General features: G+C 39.0%; 1 protein-coding gene and 1 long non-coding RNA gene across 4 annotated transcripts in view; one reads left to right on the forward strand and one right to left on the reverse strand.

Annotated features, from left to right (window-relative positions):
• The first annotated feature begins 35 nt into the window (after positions 1 to 35).
• LOC149104852 (uncharacterized) lies at positions 36 to 3,460 on the forward strand. Its single transcript, XM_089271456.1, has 2 exons — positions 36 to 1,233; positions 2,178 to 3,460. Exons 1-2 carry the CDS (start codon positions 174 to 176, stop codon positions 2,180 to 2,182), a joined length of 1,065 nt encoding a protein of 354 aa, XP_089127582.1. The 5' UTR covers positions 36 to 173; the 3' UTR covers positions 2,183 to 3,460.
• An 8,522-nt stretch (positions 3,461 to 11,982) lies between these two features.
• Positions 11,983 to 20,104, reverse strand: part of LOC149104853 (uncharacterized) — a 93,469-nt gene continuing 85,347 nt past the window's right edge. The window contains exons 1-7 of one of the 3 annotated variants that reach the window (XR_016201436.1): positions 18,963 to 19,096; positions 18,021 to 18,108; positions 16,219 to 16,320; positions 15,347 to 15,434; positions 14,703 to 14,790; positions 13,976 to 14,061; positions 11,983 to 12,182 (exon numbers count right to left, since the gene is read on the reverse strand). This is a non-coding gene — a long non-coding RNA (uncharacterized LOC149104853). The other 2 variants (XR_016201437.1, XR_016201435.1) reach the window with 2 other exon arrangements.

A 20,104-nucleotide genomic window follows, 5' to 3' on the forward strand; every position in this document is an offset into this window, starting at 1 on the left:
TTCTTGCAGGATTTATGTCTTTCCTCTGTACATCTCAGAGCGAGCCAGCACAAGATAATCCAGGGACGTCCGAGAGAGTTTTGAAAGTAACTCTCTTAGGCAGTGAGTGGCGTTCGAAAAAAGGAGGCTTGTCAACCGTAAACAGAAAGCTTGCCTTCCAGCTGGCAGAACACATGGAAGTAGAAGTCACTCTATTAGTCCCACCGTCAGCCTGCTCTGAAGAAGAAAGGATAGACGCTAAGAGCCACAACATTGCCATTAGAGAAGCAGAGAGACTCGTGGGCTACGACTCTCTTGAATGTTTGATTGTCCCACCAGGAGACCTTGCCATTGACGTTGTTCTGGGTCATGGAGCAAAGCTTGGTAAACAAGTCCAGGTCATTAAAAAATCGCACAGTTGTAAGTGGGTCCAGGTAGTGCATACTGCACCTGAAGAACTCGGAATGCACAAGAACTATTCCAAGGCCATTTCCAAAGGTGAAGAGAAGCACAGAACAGAAGTAGATTTGTGCAAGTTAGCAAATCTTGTTGTAACTGTTGGACCCAAGTTGAAGGACGCCTACACTGCTTACCTGCGATCGTGCAAAAAACACCAAGATGTCATTCAGCTGACTCCAGGTATTTTCAGTGAATTTTCAGTCATAAAGCAAGCCACTTTCGGGAGCCAGAAGTTTAGAGTACTGACCTTTGGCCGCGGTGATCCAGAAGACTTCAGTCTCAAAGGATATGACATTGCTGCTAAAGCAGTAGTTGAACTGAAAGACAGCTCGTACCGTCTGATATTTGTGGGGGCACCAGATGGAAAAGAGGAGGACGTCGCAGAGAACTTGCTACAATGTGGAATCTCAAGAGATCAACTGGTCGTTAGGAAATTTGAGCAAAATAAGGAAAGATTGAAGGAGTTGTTTTGCGAAGCTGACCTTGCCATCATGCCGTCCAGGGCGGAGGGTTTTGGACTGACTGCGCTGGAAGCCTTGTCTGCTGGTCTTCCCATTCTTGTGAGTGGAAACTCGGGTTTTGGAGATGCACTGCGTTCGTTACCATTAGGCAAGCCATTTGTGGTGGAGTCAGCCGAGCCTAAAGAGTGGGCCAAAGCAATCAAAGCCGTCCGTCTGAAAGACCGAGCAGAGCGGCTGCAAGAGATTCAAAGACTGCGAACAAGTTACGAAGATACTTTCAGCTGGGAGAAGCAGTGTGAAGCTCTTGTTCAAAAAATGTGGCGATTGATAGATGGTAAGACTTTCATTCGTCGCGTAGTTTGCTCTTTGGGTCCAATATAATGGAATTATTAAGAGTTATTTCAACACATGCCGTTTGGAAAGTAAAGGCTAGGTTTTTCTTGGCCTTTTTTCTCGAAAGGTGTTGTACATTTTATCAAAAGGGTTTTTCAAGATGAATGTAAGAAATACATTGACGTTAAAGGCCTTTGAACGAAAATATTCGAAACACTAAAAGACAAGTTCTGTAGTTGACAAGATAAATCAATCGCGTGCAGAACATATCGTACCAATTCATTCCACAGAAGACATTTCGCAGTCGCAGTCGCCAAATGTAGAGGCTTTCTTGAAATAGTTGATACCACTGTTATAAGCAATGTATAAATTTCATACGCGGGATAAGTCCTTGTCATGGGAAAGAGATTTGTGTGAAAGATGTGAGGTGTTTAGTTTTCGGAGCCAATGTTTCGGAAAGTTTATCAGAGATATGAAAACAAGTCTAAAGTAATTTCTGTATATACGAAGACGATTGCTTTAATTCTCATTTGAAAATACAGACATAAATAACAGTTATCCACTGGATAGTGATTTAACCGTTGGATAGCGCTATCTGCCCTTTGATCAAATGGCCCCTGTTATCCACATTTTTCATAGTTTTTCTTGAACTGGAAGCAAATTTCAACGATCTAGAGATAACACTCGTTTTACAAGCGAATCCCCGCATCAAAGATTTGGTGCCAATCCTATGTCAACAGTATCGGTTCTGATGGCTAGTATCTTTTTCGTCATTATTGCTTAGAAGTTTTGGTTTATTAAATTTGGACTGTCAACAAGTTATTCGTCCCCTCAAATGAAATCTTCTTTATACAAAATATGTACAGTCGTTAGTGGCAAATCTTTCTTGTAACTTATATTTTCTACCACTGGTTTATTTGTTACATACACTGTTCTCTCTCACAGGTTAACAAGGCTAGACCGCTTCACTGTGGCGATACATGACTCAAGAAACTCTTGAGGAAACAATGAACTGTTGCAACTTCTTAAAACTGAAGGAAAAAATGCGTTTGAAGAACTTTATGTTATCTCAACATGCACATTGTGTAGCACTGGTATTATACAACTGGGAAATAAGTTTACAAGCGTAACTTCTAACATCAATGTCAGTTGAAGCCCGCCTCAAGACCACTCCGTCAGTGCGATCAACTCATTATTACGGGCGCTTTTTTTGACCAGAAGTTAAGAAAACGCTTAGTCAGTCATTTTCTTGTTATTTTTTTATAACGAATCCCTTGAATACGACCACAATATTATGATGTAGTTGTAGTGATGGTAACGGGATTCCACTGTATAACCTCTTGGAATGCTGAGATGTTATCTTTCAGAAGTAGCTTAAAGTTTTACGTTTCCCAATTTCTTAAAGTGACAAATAGTCCATTTTAGCTTCTAGTACTACACAAAGTCTTTGCAAAACATTCCAAAACACGGGTGCTTTGATTCTATATTTTTCACTCAAAATGTTAATATTCTTTAGTTCGAGAATTTATTGTATAGTCTAGCTGTGGCTTAGAATTTAAGTTTACACTCAGTGCTTCGGAAAAGGTCGAACATTTTCATAAAAGACCTACACGTGATAATGTAAGAGGCAATTATGTTTCTCTAAATGAAACAGAATCAAGAATATAATTAGTTTTTGAAAAGAGATTTCGAAACAGTATCGTATTTTATATCTCTAAAAAGTTAACATGTAAATATGTCCCAAACTTAGGCTTGTTAATTTTTGTAGGAGTCTCCAATTAACCCTGTAGTACAAGTAAAACTTGAGCAGGAACGTGTCCAAGTAAATTGATTAAAAGATTGATCAATTCATTTAACGATCGTTAAGGTCGCGTAGGACCTTTACCCACGAATAAATTGATATGATTTGTATAAACCGAAATTCTGGGAAAGGTGTTGGCTTTTAAACAATTTTTTTTTGTTAAATTCTCTGAAACAGTTTTAGAACAATTGACAGGAATATTCGCGGATGACTGTTATCTTCCGGGCACATCGTGTGTTATCGTGATACTTAAAGCTACTAAAGCTAGAATTGTGTAAAATGTGATTTTGTGCCCCGAACTTTCAGCTTCAGGAGCTTATATTAGTGAATTAAATTGACTTATAGTTTAGATTCAAGTGACAAAGTAAAAAAGTAGGTTATGGGCACTTAAAGATTACATAGAGAAACAATAAATATTAAAGAGAAACGCTCAGTGGTATTTCAGTGATAACGGGCCGAGTATGCAGAGGTGATGAGAAGGTCTAGTACGCTGGACTCGGATCGAGCGGTCCTGGTTCGAGCCCTGGCCGGGGTCATTGTGTCTTTCCTGGGCAAGACTCTTCACTCTCACAAGGCCTCTCTCCGCTCAGGTGTATAAATGGTTACCGGTAAATTGTTAAGATTATCTGACAAAGTACAGCTGGGGAAGGGGGTAAGCTATGATGGAATAGTCTTCCCTCACTGGGAGGAATAGCAATACTGTGATCGCCGGAAATGAAGTATGAGTTGTCATTGGACAGCAGATTTCAACTGTAGCGAACGCCATGCAGTGTTTGAGACAGAAGAGCCTAACCAGCTCGGACACTTCGTTACGTTTTATATAGGGCTTTTAATGGCCTGGACCATATGGTGCATGTGGAGGTATATCACAGTTCTGTGGTTAGAGTAGTAATATAGGACCATGTATGTGACTATGTAGTACTAGGTAACAGCCTGTAGTGTGTATGCTGACAGATGGCTATATGGGGCTGTTTGTGCCTATGTGTGGTTATGAAAGGCTTTGTAGAAGAATCTCTGTTTAAATAATATTTGCGTCATTAGCATAAGCCCTTCAGTTTCTGATCGAACTGCAAAAGTATTACTTTGAATATTGAAAGATCATTACACAATTAACTGACTCGAGACGAGTTTGAACGCGATCATTTAAATACTTTTTTGTGTGGTGCGGGTTAAAAAATTCAATATTTTACAGTTAACTTATGAGCTCATTTACGCTTTTGCGCGCCATCTAAAAATATTGCAGTTTTTCAGAGGCAATATCTCCTCCAATTTACGCCTGAAGGACTAAAACTTTAATCACTTACTAAGTTTCGTCATCATCTGTTCTCATTCCGCCATGGGACGCATAAGGCCTCACTAAATTTCACTACCTCTTTAATCTTTTTGAGTCAGTTTGAGTCTAGCGTGATGCCTTCTTTACGCAAAGGTGTATACTAGAACGACTTCATCAGAAAAGTTTTAACAGCATGGCCTTGTGCGGGGGGCGGGGAAATATGCCGGGCTATCTACGTCTCTGTGTGGCTATCGTGTATAGACAGCTGTAAAGGCTGTGTATGACTTTGTATGACTAGGGCTGTGTATGACTTTGTATGACTAGGACTGTGTATGACTTTGTATGACTAGGGCTGTGTATGACTTTGTATGACTAGGGCTGTGTATGACTTTGTATGACTAGGGTTGTGTATGCCTTTCTATGACTAAGACTGTGTATGACTTTTTATGACTAGGGCTGTGTATGACTTTGTATGACTAGGGCTGTGTATGACTTTGTAGACTAGGACTGTGTATGACTTTCTATGATTAGGACTGTGTATGACTTTGTATGACTAGGGCTGTGTATGACTTTGTATGACTAGGACTGTGTATGACTTTGTATGACTAGGACTGTATATGACTTTGTATGACTAGGACTGTGTATGACTTTGTATGACTAGGACTGTGTATGACGTTGTATGACTAGGACTGTGTATGACTTTCTATGACTAGGACTGTGTATGACTTTGTATGATTAGGGCTGTGTATGACTTTGTATGACTAGGGCTGTGTATGACTTTGTATGACTAGGACTGTGTATGACTTTGTATGACTAGGGCTGTGTATGACTTTGTATGACTATAGGACTGTGTATGACTTTGTATGACTAGGAGTGTGTATGACTTTGTATGACTAAGGCTGTTTATGACTTTGTATGACTAGGGCTGTGTATGACTGTATGAATAGGACTGTGTATGACTTTCTCTGACTAGGAGTGTGTATGACTTTGTATGACTAGGGCTGTGTATGACTTTGTATGACTAGGACTGTGTATGACTTTGTATGAATAGGACTGTGTATGACTTTGTATGACTAGGACTGTGTATGACTTTGTATGACTAGGGCTGTGTATGACTTTGTATGACTAGGACTGTGTATGACTTTGTATGACTAGGGCTGTGTATGACTTTGTATGACTAGGACTGTGTATGACTTTGTATGACTAGGGCTGTGTATGACTTTTTATGACTAGGACTGTGTATGACTTTGTATGACTAGGACTGTGTATGACTTTCTCTGACTAGGACTGTGTATGACTTTGTATGACTAGGGCTGTTTATGGCCTTGTATGACTAGGGCTGTGTATGACTTTCTCTGACTAGGAGTGTGTATGACTTTGTATGACTAGGGCTGTGTATGACTTTGTATGACTAGGACTGTGTATGACTTTGTATGAATAGGACTGTGTATGACTTTGTATGACTAGGACTGTGTATGACTTTGTATGACTAGGACTGTGTATGACTTTGTATGACTAGGGCTGTGTATGACTTTTTATGACTAGGACTGTGTATGACTTTGTATGACTAGGACTGTGTATGACTTTCTCTGACTAGGACTGTGTATGACTTTGTATGACTAGGGCTGTTTATGGCCTTGTATGACTAGGGCTGTGTATGAGTTTGTATGACTAGGGCTGTTTATGACTTTGTATGACTAGGGCTGTGTATGACTTTGTATGACTAGGGTTGTGTATGCCTTTCTATGACTAGGACTGTGTATGACTTTGTATGAGAGGGCCGTGTATGACTTTGTATGACTAGGGTTGTGTATGACTTTCTATGACTAGGACTGTGTATGACTTTGTGTGACTAGGGCTGTGTATGCCTTTGTATGACTAGGGCTGTGTATGAGTTTGTATGACTCGGACTGTGTATGACTTTGTATGACTAGGACTGTGTATGACTTTGTATGACTAGGGCTGTTTATGACTTTGTATGACTAGGGTGGTGTATGCCTTTCTATGACTAGGGCTGTGTATGACTTTGTATGACTAGGGCTGTGTATGACTTTGTATGACTAGGGCTGTGTATGACTTTGTATGACTAGGACTGTGTATGACTTTGTATGACTAGGGCTGTGTATGACTCTGTATGACTAGGACTGGTTATGACTTTGTATGACTAGGACTGTGTATGACTTTGTATGACTAGGGCTGGATATGACTTTGTATGACTAGGACTGTGTATGACTTTGTATGGCTATCGTGTTTAGATAGTTGTATAGGGCTATATATCGATGACCATGTAAGGCATAACAATCTCATTGCTGTTTAGGTTAAGCGCACTATATTGCCAAACTTAGGTATGGTCTCTCATGGGTAGCTGTGTAGTGCATATCTGGCCAAGTAATAACCCCTATGCATAAATGCTAGTAAATGACAATCACCCATTCGTCCTCTTAACCCTGTGTGAGGCATAAGGCCGCAAACATTCTACGCCATTTTTCGGTCTTTTGGTGCTTTCTAAGTGTCGGTCTATGTACAGGTAATGCCCATCTCAGCTTTCCGCCATTTTTTCTTTTTGCCTCCTTGGGTTTCCATTTTGTTCCTTCATTATGTGCTTTACGCGCGTGGGAGTATATAGTTATAGACAATTCTGTATGCAGCTGTATAAGGCACAAATAGCCCCCATTGGAACATTAGGGCGGCTGTTCAAAGAACCATCCAGGGTGTAGCTTTCAGTAAAATTTGTTGCTTGTCAGTGACGTTTACTAGTTTTGTTTTGGTCCTTTATATTTCACTTTGACGAGCCTAAACTCCACAAAACAATGGTACTGAAAGACATTAAACCCCCGATTAGCTTTTAATTCAGGATCATTTTGCGCTGAAAAATATATTCCTTCAATCCGTCCAGCCTGTGGTGCATCGCACGATAATCTCGTTCGCAGATCTATTGAGGGCTTCGCCCACAAGAGATCTTGGAACGAGATTAGCTTTTCCACATCAAGCTACTATATGATTGATACACTACAGCATAATATCTCTACTAAAATACCGCTGAGTTATTGGCTGGTTGTTGAAGTAGTGGTTTAAAGTATATTAATATTATTGATAATTGCGGTTTTTTTCTCGATTAGCAGCTGCAATCTGTCGCAAAATGGTTTAGACAGTTGAATAAAGAAAAAATTATTTTGTTTTCGATTGTTCATCAAAATATGTTTGCCCAGGAGCATATCACACGAACTCTCCCTTACTCCAGTTCAATATTTTAATTGAAGGATTTTGATGTCAGTTCAACATTAGAAGAAGACGAAGGACATTAGTTAGGTGGGGATCTTCTATAAATCAAAGCGGTGCACGAATTTGTCTGCCTTAGCTCTTTTCCTAATATGTCAAAGACTATTTGAAAGTATTGATGATTTTTTTCGACATTTTTTTGAGGGGGGAGGGGTGGGTGGGGGACGGTGTTTTTTTTGTTATGCGAGGTCAACCAGAGAATCGATTCGCGATACAACTGTGAGCGAGATACTTACAACAGAGGGATTCTCGTCCAGTTGTGGCCCACTGTCACACAACAGCATATTTTTGCGTGACAAAGAGAGCCAAAACTGGATTCAATGATTTTTTTTAGTTGATGATTAAAGTGACACTTCAAAAAATACGCTGCTGTTTATTTTTTATTTTGTTCGAACCCTTCCACGCAGGCACAGGGGTAACCTGCGCGGGAATTTGCTTGCGGATGCGCAGGGAGTGGGGAGAGCCTGTGCGCCTCCAGGCTGATGTTACGGTGCTCGCTACTGCGGTACCGAAGCCTTGTAAAACATTCAGCTAGGCCTTTTGTCGAGTACTTCGACGATTTAGATGAACACTCTAAAACATTCAGGTACTCCAATGACAAGCTAGATATCGGGGATGCGTATAGCTTAAAGCACAAGGAAATCCATAGCCGAACGCAGGAGAATCCACGGCAATGCACGTGAAGCGCATAACACAGGCCAAGGGAGGTCACGACGTAACGGACGACCAAACACGTTAGGAAACACACCATAAGTGAGGGAGACCCACAGATGAATGAACGACTTTGCGTGTGGTGTAAAGTACAGGGATTAGACAGAGAAACAGAAAGAGAAAGAGATGAGGAAATATACAAGGGAGTGCAATGTGAAAAGGACGATTAAAAGCTCTTTGGGATGCGAATGCAAAGCGTAAGTAAGTGGGAACCCACAAGAGAACCCATGATTTCCAGTGGATCCATTCATTAAAGGGGCGAGGTCACGCAATTTTAGGCAATTTCGGCACTGATCAAACGGTCATAGAATTAACTAAAATATCACAAAAACGGCTCAGAACTATAGAAGATCTCAAACAAAATACAGCCAAGAGGGAACATGGATGGACAAAACTGGGGAGGATTAAAATGGATTGCATTCGGGTAAATTTGAAAAACGTCGGCCCACCTTTTTTTCAAATTTATATCAGTTTATATCAAAATGTCATTTACACAAATTTTGCTGGCTTCCATTACAGTTTCCTCACAATATTCGTAATTCCACAATACCCTAAGAGAAGGAAATTTAGTTTATCAGCTCGGGAATATTTTATACAAACAAATCCAAGGTGCATAAACGAGAAAACCACGAGTTCCACTTCAAAAATGATTGTATCTCCTCAGTTTCTACGGAGCTTTCGCCATTGATCTTACGTTTCTTTGGTTTTGAAGCCATTTTGCAAAAGCGTTCTGTACGATTTTTATTTTGCATTGTAAATTCGACCTGAGGGGATCCCGGATTTTACAAGAAGTTTGGTTGACAAATTGCGGTCTAGTACCCCCGCGAGTCTTGGTTTGCCAACATGACGATGTTACCAAGCCGATTTCAACGGTCGTTGGGTCGCGAATCAAACAGACACGGAGCTCCTCCATCGTTTTATCGTTTCACTGGGGACACGAAGAACGGCCTGGCGTCGCTCGCAGGGCTGCGATTGTGTGGCTAGAGAATTGAAATGAAAGATCAACCTTTGCCCTTGAATTCTGTGGTGGATTTGTGGCCGTGGGTACATTTTAGCCTGGGATTTTTGACTTTGTTTGACAGGCTGTCCTGACTGAGGTGTTTCGCCTTCTCCTGTCTTTATGAAGGGAATACTGGAATTCAAAAAAAGTCGCTTAAATCAAGTTAAATAGGTAAAATAACCACACCAGGAGCAAACAACACACGTATGGAATAAGGTAAGCCATTTTTATTGAGAATTTTCACTTTTAACTACCTCCATAGATATCTTGTAGAAAATCCCATGTAAACCCTCATAATTCGATGCATACTGTGTTGCTTGTCTGGTTCATAGAGAGAGCTTGGGCTGCCTGTGGTTACTTTGATACTTAAATGGGTTATAAACCATCAAAATTGGGCAATTTTGCGGGGGGACATTGATCGTATTTTGATTGTAAGAGTGTTCTTGCTCCTGTGCACTTATCCGAGGTGTACCATCTATATTATCATCTGACCAGAGAAAGATCTGAAATGGCAAGCTAGAAACAGTTGCAGATCAAACTCGATTGGATATAAAATTAAACTCAGCTGGTTGAAATGGCATTTCACGGTCACTGCGAGATTTCAAAATCCATTTCGGAAGTAAAATTTATTTTGACTCGTATTTGATTCATTTGACATTTCATCCTTTTCATGTCTCGAGAAGCTTCTTGCATCACCTCGCTCAAAATTGAAATTTGAAGACTGTTTGGCAAAAAATTATTTCGGGACGAAAACAACTGTCTTGAAATATCAAAATTGATTTTTCAAGGCGAGGTGATGCAGTAGTTTTTGACGGGATTTTCTGTCAAGTGTGACCTGCGAGAAAACTTTGTGATCAAAAAATTCTGAACGGTAACCTCTTAACATTTTTCTCAAAAAAGTTGTAAGGGGAAACGCTGTGCAATTTTTTTCAAATTTTCCCGCCAAAAGTTTTCAAACGCGAAATTTATCCTTCATACTTTTTAATATAATTTCAGTAACTGGTTTTTAATTAATTAGTTAATTAGTTGCTTATTGCGCAACAATAAAGTTAAATGAAATGAAAACAGCAAGTGGTGGTTTTGACTACGTACTTTATTTTAGCATTGTTAAAAAATATTAAAGACAATAAGAATACTACAGCAAATAGAGGTCAATTACACAGGCGTCTTCAATATAACTTTTATTGACTTTTTAATACTGTAATTGCATTTACAAACAATTTCAAGTCAGTAAACAAAATAAAAAATTGCGCTTTTAAAAGGGCCTGGTAACTAGTCAAAATGTAGGCTCACTTTTACTATTTTTTGACCATGTAGGGTTGCCAAAAAGAAAAAAAACATTCTGGGCTTTTGAACAGAGTCTAGCCAGAAATCAAGCATGTATTTTGAATTTTGATGGAAAAAATCCTACAAGGTGCAAGATTTTTTCGGCCCAAAGACTCAGTGTATGTTCGACTCAAAACTAGACCCCATTTAAAATTGCAGACTTTTTCCCCTTGAAGACTTGGTTTCTTTTCGACTTTTTTCTTGTCCTTTCAAAAGCGCAACCTTTTCATCGATACAGTATGTCCTCACGAACTAGAGAGAGTTCAGTTAATTTGTTAAACAGATACTTGACGATAAGACAGTAATTTCAACGAGACTTCCAGGCTGAAAATTCGGGAATTCGCAAAAACCAATGCAGGCAATGCTAATATTATGCCAAAAACTAATCCAGGTAATGCTAATATTCTACCTTAATCGTAAAGCTTCACGGCTTCCTCGAAAACTAGCAAGATGCGAGACAATTTGGTAAATACTAGACATTGCAAGATAATGGTTTGACACTGACAATTTTTTAAATGTTTTGTTCAAGACGTTTCGGCTGGTGCTCGAGCCTTCATCAGTTGAAATACTAACGTTAGTACGCGTGATTTAAAGGAAAATTCCGCGTGAAGTTTCAAGAAAACGTAACGCGAGACTTATGCGCGTGCCAAAGACTTGTACTTGTAGACTTCTGGGATGGCGATGTGGTCATTTCCAGATTGCGGATTCTTCATTGACATCCAGGCTTCCAAGAAGAGTCGCTCGTGAAAGTTGGCCTCGTGTCCAACAACTCTGACACTTCCCACATTCATTTTGTGGTTGTTTTCGTGGACATGGCAGGAGATCTTGGAGTTACAGTCGAACATAGAAACAGCCTTTTTGTGTTCTGTAATCCGAGTTTTCAGTGATCGTTCAGTTTGACCGTAGTATACAAACTGCAGTTGGTGCAACTGATTTTGTGCACTGTGCCAGATTGTGGCCGGTCAACCTTTTCCTGAGCTTTCGGTCGCGGGAACAAACTGTTCACAGTCTCTTCTTGGAAGCCTGATGTCAATAAAGGATTCGCAATCTGGAAATGACCACATTGCCATCCCAGAAGTCTACAAGTCTTTGGCACGCGCATAAGTCTCGCGCTACGTTTTCTTGAAACTTCCCGCGGAATTTTCCTCCGCGCGCGTTCGATGTGCTGTTGTTTGAATCACGCGTACTAACGTTAGTATTTCAACTGATGAAGGCTCAAGCAGCAGCCGAAACGTCTTAAACAAAACATCAAAAAATAGTCAGTGTCAAAACCATTATCTTACAATGTTAGCTCCTGACTCCCACTACTCTGTTCAGCTTTAGATACTAGACAATTGGAGTGTAATTCCAATGCCTTCTATTGACTCTTGAATTTTACATTGCAAATCACTAATACGAGCGCCGCCCTAACAATCTTGTCGAAAGAAACTCCGTCGAGATAAACTTTGTCTTGTAAATCTACCTAACTTTTAAAACGTGAAGAAACATCTAAACGAAGTTCTTTGCTTTCCTTTGCTTCTTCCATGTTAATGTCGCTGCATGTACACTTAAGATGGCAGGCTGCAAGAAAGATAAATAAAAGGTTCAAATAACAATGGGTATACTGACACCCAAAGAACAAAATATACATGAAGTGTATTCTGGACTTGAGTTTACAGTTTAATTCTCTCATTGGGAATGCACTCGTTTGGTTTTATCATCATCATGTAGAAATACACGGAGTTTACATAATGATATCAAGAACAACTTAAAACGCGGACAAGCAGCAACACGAAATAAATGGCACCGGCCAAAATATGGCACTCAAAAATTAACCTTTACTTGCGATGGCACAAAATGTTCCTGACTAAACGAGCAATATTTGCATTTTCTTCCTAAGGATGAATTTATCCCTGCTTAATAGACTAGTTCGTTCTAAGTATTTGGTGAAATATCAAGACAATATAGTCAAGTTCATAACTTTTCTTTTCATTGCTTTGTCCTTATTCAGAGTTCTTAGTCAAAAAACAAATTCTCCGTACTGGTTTTGATCTATCTAGACAATTCCTTTTTGAGATTACTCTCGGCATGTATATCCTCTTTACTGTTTCTTCATGATTATGTTTGAGAATGTCAGGAGAAATTTTAAGCTTATCACACACGAGACTTAATAGCTAAGGAAGCATTGATACATGAACCGGAAAGCAACTGGTAGTTGATCCAATTAGACCTATTGTCTCAAAATTTGAATAATCATCAACAACAGTACCTCGGACCCTAGTCAGCCTCCGCTATTTTCGATGTCATCGAAATTGTTGATATTGCATGGTGAAGCGAAATCTTGTACATGCAGCTTTACTGTAAGTTGTGTTCCTAAAAGGATGTTTAATTATCTGTAGTAGTTTCACAGTGATTTCCTTCGTTTCGACATGCTCCGAATAAAATAAAACAGCCAAACTCTAGCATGTAAACAAAAACAAAGGTGTGGCTGACTAGGGCCCTTTAAGGGGCCCAATAACAGATTTAGGCGCGCCTTCGCACGCGTTGCTGAGGAAGTGAAATTTCACTTCCAGTGCCTGAGCCTGGGAAATTAAAACAGTTCCATAGCTTTTAAATTCAGTTACATTTTAGATGTTTTTTTCGATGTGTTTCACAAAAGTACAGTCAAACAAAATCAAAATAAGAGAAAAACAGAAAAACACGCGCAAAAGAAGAGTAAATTATCTTCGTGTGGCTTTCGTGTGCTTCGTTTGAAGTTATCAAAGTGCCCCTGATAGAGGGAACTGCGCACGCGCTATAAGGCTACTTCCGGTAGATATTGGCGACACTTCCGGTTTTAGAAAATATTGCAAATTTTTCAATACCTTGAATCTCTGTCAAAATCTGACCTTATACATGTAGAAATGAAACAAAATCTATGCACAGCGAAATGAGGATTTAAATCAAAATATTAAATCAATGAAAAAATCTCGATAAAGTAATATGCCTAGAAGCCTTTGCATTTTTTTGGAATTAGTCACATGATCATAGGCCTGGCTTGATGACATCATCACTGATGTTACTGATCACGAAAAGGTTAAAACAAATGAAATAACTCTAAACTAACCAAAAAATGGGCAGGTTGTAAGACAACTAATTTTCCCTAGCAATGGCTCAAAAAGATCAATTATTATAGGCCCTTACTGAATGTTTGTATAACCTAACCCTGAAGGGCTAGGGTATCCAGTCAGCCATATAACAAAGGTCTCTTGAAATAACATCTCTGTTCAAATAAGTTCTTTGCTTGTATTGTGTAAAGTTATTCCTAGTAAAGGTACTATCAAGTGATTAAAAACCTACATGTATCTTCCTTTAAAAAGAAAATTGTGACTCACCTTACAAGGAATCTAATGTCTCAAATTGATTCTTTTTCCTCTTGAGCCCCAGCAAAGCTTTTATTTTTCCTTTTCTTTTTTTGCATCTAGTTAGAAACAAGAAATGTTTTAACCTTTGTGACAACCTTCATCTCTTTATTTCAAAAACCACACAATTAAAAGTAAACCATCACATTTTTTACATAATATTATTTTTAACCCTGTAGGGGTAAGTTTTGACAACGAAGGTAAGGTTAAGTCTGCATCAGGCCAAGTGATGCAAATCACCACAGCTTCCACTTGGATGGGATACTAGTGTCACAGGGTTAGCATCCAGTATTAAATACACCCAGTACCCATCTGTACACCTAGGTGGAAAGAGGTAGTGTGAGAGTAACGTGTCTTGCTCAAGAACACAGTGCAGAGACCCTAACCATTGGTTTAAACCCAGATCACTTGACTTGTAGTCCAGTACACTAACCATGTAATTAAACCACTGTGTCCTTCCTCCCACAAAACAATCCTCTTAACAACAATTAATACCCCTGCCATTGTAGTCTTAGGGAACACCTTACCCCTGAAAGGCTAAGTTATGCAAACACATAACAACAATTTGTTGAAATAGCTGAACAATTTTGAGACAATCGATTGATCTACATGTATATTCATTTTAATTTTCTGCCTAATTTGTGCTCAATATTATTATTTCTAGTAGATGATACCAGACATAGAAGAAATTGTGACTGACCTACTAAGGGATCCAATGTCTCAATTTGATTCTTTCTCCTCTAGAGTCTCAACATAGAGCTCTTTTCCTTGCTTTTCTGTTTTTTTATCTAGCGAGAATTTAAACTGCAAATGTTCTAACCTTTATGGAATTCCTCGATCCATTACTGTATGTTTTACAAACTACACAATTAAAAATTAGTCATGAATCAAATTTCTAAAGTTTCAACCCTACTAGGGGGAGTTGCGATGATGAAGGTACGGTAAAGTCTGCATCAGGCCAAGTGATCCAAACTACCACACCTTATCCCAGTTTCTGTAGCATCAACTGATAAGGAGTCTTTCTACTCGCCCTCCCCCCCCCCCCCCCCTTTAAATAGGATGCTAGTCTGTTGCAGGGTTAGGCCCAGTATGAAATTCAACCAGTATCTATTTGTATATGATTGGGTGAAGGGGGGGGGGGGGTTGGGGGGGCACTGTGAGAGTTACAAGTGAGTCATGTCCAAGAACACAGTGCAATGCAATAGCTGAACAGTGAAACAATAACATCTCTATTTGTTTTAATTTTCTGCATGCATCATGTTCCATTATTCTTAACACAGCTACATGCAAAATTGAGTAACTGATAACTTCTGCAACAAAACACAAAGAAACACCAAGTCTCACCTGATATGGGATCTACTGCTGCAATATGGATCTTTCTCAGCACACAGCCTTCTGGTTGTTATGAATTGTATCTAGTAAGAAATGGGAACTGTAATAACGGTTACCATTTAAGTTTTACAAATTACAGAATCAAAAATAAGTAATCAGATTTTTAAGGTTTTAACCCTACTAGGGTGAGTTTGGACTATGAAGGTACATGTACAGTTGTAAGGTAAAGTCTTCATCAGACCAAGTGATCTAAGCCACAACAGCTTATCCCAGTCTTTGCTGCATTAGATGATCTTGAGTGGTTCTACTCCGATGGGATGCGAGTCTGTCTGTTTCACAGAACTCCACAGTTGAATTTTAGCAGTGTGAACCCTACAAGGGCAAGGTTCGACAAAGAAGCTAAGGTTAAGTCTGCATCAGGCCAAGTGATGCAAACCACTATAGCTTATCCCAGTCTCTGTGACATAAGTGATAATAAGTGTTTATGAACTACTCCCCCATGGGATACTAGTCTGTCAAAGGGTTAGCACTCAGTACTAAGTTCACCCAGAACTGATTTGTACACCTGGGTGGAGAGAGGTATTGTGAGAGTTAAGTGTCTTGCCCAAGAAAACAATGCGGAGACCCTACCAGTTGACTCAAACTCAGATTTCTTGATCTGCAGTCCAGTGTGCTTAACATTAGATTACCGCATCTCTCCTCCCACAAAAGAATACTCCTCAATAACAGCAGCCCAGGTATTGCAGTCTTAAGAAATTTTTGTACACCCTAGCCCGAAGGGCTAAGGTGTAGAATGGCCACATAACATCAGTTTAAATAATAATCCCACCTACATTGTGTCATTCGTAGTACATGAAACCAAACACAAAGAAATTGTGACTTACTTATATGGAATCTGATGTTTCAATGTGATGCTTTCTCCTATTGAGTCTCAGCACATCAAATGCCTCGTCATTAGCCTTCATTGTTGCTGCTCTGTGTTGAATCTACATGTAGTAAGAAACAGGAAATGTTTATGACAGCCTTCATCTCTTAAGTTTTACAAACTACACAATTAAAAATGAGTCATCAGCTTTTTTTAAAGTTTCAACCCTACTAGGGGAAAGGTTTGACAATGAAGCTTAAGTAGAATCTATGTCAGGCTAAGTGATCCAAAACACTGCAGCAGCTTATGCTATTTTCTTGAAGCATACATGTACTGTACAGGTAAAGTGATAAAAAGCACTTCTCTCCCCCTCCCCCACCCCCTTGATGGGATGCTAGTCCATGTACAGATAGGGGTACCCCCAGCATTGAATTCACCAAGTACCAATTGCACACCCGGGTGGACAGACACTGTGAGAGTAAAGTGTCTTGCCCAAAAACAAACCAAAGACTGCTTCATACACAGTCCAGTGTACTGACCATTACATGTAGACCACCATGTCTCTTCAGTTCCACAATAACAAATATTATAACTACATGTAAATAACATGAAGCCAAATGGTCCAGGAAGTTTAATTATACTTATTGTAGTCAATGTTCAACGCGTTACTTGGCTTTAATCGATAAGACGAAATGTGCAATTTAATGATAGAGTGCGAAGAAAGTGATGAAAAGGGAGCGATTGAAATGTTGTATGACTAGGAAGCAAGGAACACATAAAAGGAAAATGGCAGGGCGGTAAATGAAACGAGATGATAGTTGCGTCACGATGAAAATGCACAAATAAACTAGAAAGACACATACAAAAGGGGACTGAAACAAAACAAAATTATGTGAAAAAACCTGACAGAATATTGATAATGTGAAAGCGAGATTAACGAAAAGAATGCGATGATCACGAAAGAATGCACCTACAAACAGAAAAATAACAAAGAATTAAATGCAGCTGCAACAATACTTAAAGAAAATAATAATAATAAAAATAATAATATTTATAACCACTCCAACCCTCAAGATAAGGTGGAGTATTTTTAGGATTTCTCATGGGTATCATTCAAGTCAATTTTGTTTTATTTCACTTCTCCCTAAAAAGTCAAAAGGTGAAATTGCTCAAGTTTTCTCAGCCCTTTGCTGTTTTCATAGGAAAATGTCAGATGCACTGGTTACATGGTAATTTTTTAAGTATAGTCAGTGGACCCTCTGTGATGCCATCTTGCAAAGTCCATTAGCAAAGAAAATATACAAAGCATCACAGGATACTTAATTATAGTAGTAAACACAAGCAAACATGATTTTTGCCCAATGTTTGCATAGGTTGAAGTCCAAACAAAACTGACGTTTTACAACTTTTGGTATGATGTGATGTGCGCTTTAACCTTATTTTATGCCAAATGTATTTTCAATAACATATTTTAAATTGCACATGGACCAAAAACTCAATGATCAGTAAGCCCACAGAAACATGCACTCCATCTTTATCCACTGCATTGCAGTCTCAACACCTACAGACAGCCTGTCACTCAGAAAATAATTCATTTATCCCTTGCATATCTACATTGTATGTGTTTGTATCTTCTCTCTCGCTAAATCAGTGTTGTTTTATCTAAACATGTCCATTGGGTCCCTTTATCATAATATTCTCCTCTTTGGTATCATTCTACATTTATTTAAAGCAAGCTTTTTTTCTGTGGCTTTGTTTTGAAGACAAAACTCATTATATTTTAAAAAGCTGCTTTAATAGCTTTTGCTATCACTTGCCTACCAATAGTAGTTTCCATGTTGATATCGTCATGTTCTGTCATGAAAATCTAGGCTCCAGACGAGTGATGTTCAGTTTGATGTGTTTCATTCTGTGGGAACAACCAATGTTCATGTATGAGGTGACTATTAAGTAACTGCATTACATACATTCATTTGAAATTTATAATTTAAGTCTGAGTGACTACACAAACTTTCATGTTGTACTCTACATATCATCTGTTTTGTACTCTGTGGTATAGGAGTTATTGTACAGTCGAACCTCAATTATCCGTACCTCGATTATCCGGATTTCTCAATTATCCAGACTTTTTCTCTAGTCCCAATTTTGTCATGAATATTTATTAGTCATGATCAAGATCCGTAGCAATATTCTTTTGAAAACTATAGCATTGAAAAGTGCAGTCAAAAACGAGTTTGTTTTGCTTTCAAAGAGCAAAAGCAGCACTCACACGCAACGTAACTAATGAAGAACACTCGAATGAGTTCTGATTGGCTAAGTGTTGAGTGGTTCAAGATGTACAGTAGACCATATTGTTTTCCAAACGATTTGTAAAAGTGTTTCACAATTAAATGTTGCTTTATTTAAATAGTTTTGTTCCTCATTAATATTCATATTTTGGCTTTATTCATATATTTGATTATCCAGACCCTCGATTGCCTGGACTATTTTGCCTAGTCCAAACAAGTCCAGATAATCGAGGTGCGACTGTAGCTATATCTATAACTCATCATTCATTGTGCAGTCACTTGGGTGTCCAATTGTATATCCTGTCACAACTAAATTCTGTAATTGGATTCACACACCACTTACTTGTGCATTACTGGCTTTATTCTCTGTGTTTCCTACAGTGTTAAAAATTTATCGAAAACACTACCGAGTGTTTTTGCTTAAAAGAAGTTTGTACTAAAGACTTTGTTACTAATGGGGTTATTAGCAATCAACCTTGTTCTGCATGCTTGTCCGTCTTGAAATTACACTCGTGCGATTACATGTGGCTTGTTGACCAAGCATGAGGTCTTGATGACTGGATATTGGTCAAGCTCTATTTTTGCATGTTTACGGACCAAAACAGAGTCAAGGTCTATAAGCAAATAAAAAAGAACAAGGCCAACATTCAGCAATATTCACTGAACATGTTAAGTCAGTATATGAGTTATTACATGTGATAAGGAACAATTTTATCCTGTGGGACACAGCACATAACCCCCACTGGCAAGATAGTGCCATTTTACCTGCTGGGGTAGCCAATGATAGTGCAGGATTATCAGATTCAGGGAATTGTAATAATTTGATTAGAAGGATAACATCAACAATTTACAGGGAGTTTCATTAAGGGCCAAGCACTGGGCAAATTGACCGGCTACATGTGAGAATGATTTTGCCTCCCTGGTTTGATCAGAGGAAAGTTTTTCTTTAATATAAAGAAGCTTTGCCTACCTGTGGAAACCAGTCGCTCGATCTCCTGTTGAAAATTTTAATGAAAGCCCTAGAATTTAGCTTTCAACTGGATTCAAAAATATGAACAGCTATTTGCTCTTGGGCGCTAGTTGTAATGAAAACCAACTTGGTATTGAAGCCCCAATGAAAATTAATGTTAAACGTTATTGTCATGTGCTCAAATTCACCGTCTAAAAACGCTTCCGCCCTCTTACATTATTCTGGAAGTTCCTTTTCAATTTGAAGGACTAAATCTTACTTACCGCAATAGAAGACCAAGCCACAGAAGAGCAGATAAAAACAGAAAAACACCAAAATGTCTTATCTTGCGAGACACCTCACCCGCCATATTTACGAGGATATCGTGCCTCTGGACACGTGATCTTTGATTGTGCTTTCACCGGCAACCTCAATCCCAGGGTCCTCTCTCTAGCTCTTGAGGTAGAGAGAGGACCCTGGGAACGAGGTCGCCTCAACTGGATGTGGCATTAAGTTGTGACGTCACGTATTTTCTATCCTGGCAGCTTATAGTTTATCTTCAATCAACAGAATATTTATACGAAGATAGTCATAAAGTTCAAAGCTGGCTTAATGCGGTCCTCTAAAATGGATATGCTCAAAGGCTGAAAACTCAAAAACTACTTCTA

The sequence above is a fragment of the Orbicella faveolata genome, unplaced genomic scaffold (assembly GCF_042242905.1).
Source record: "Orbicella faveolata isolate gen_17 unplaced genomic scaffold, um_ofav_v1 contig_34, whole genome shotgun sequence".
Classification (NCBI taxonomy): Eukaryota; Metazoa; Cnidaria; class Anthozoa; order Scleractinia; family Merulinidae; genus Orbicella; species Orbicella faveolata.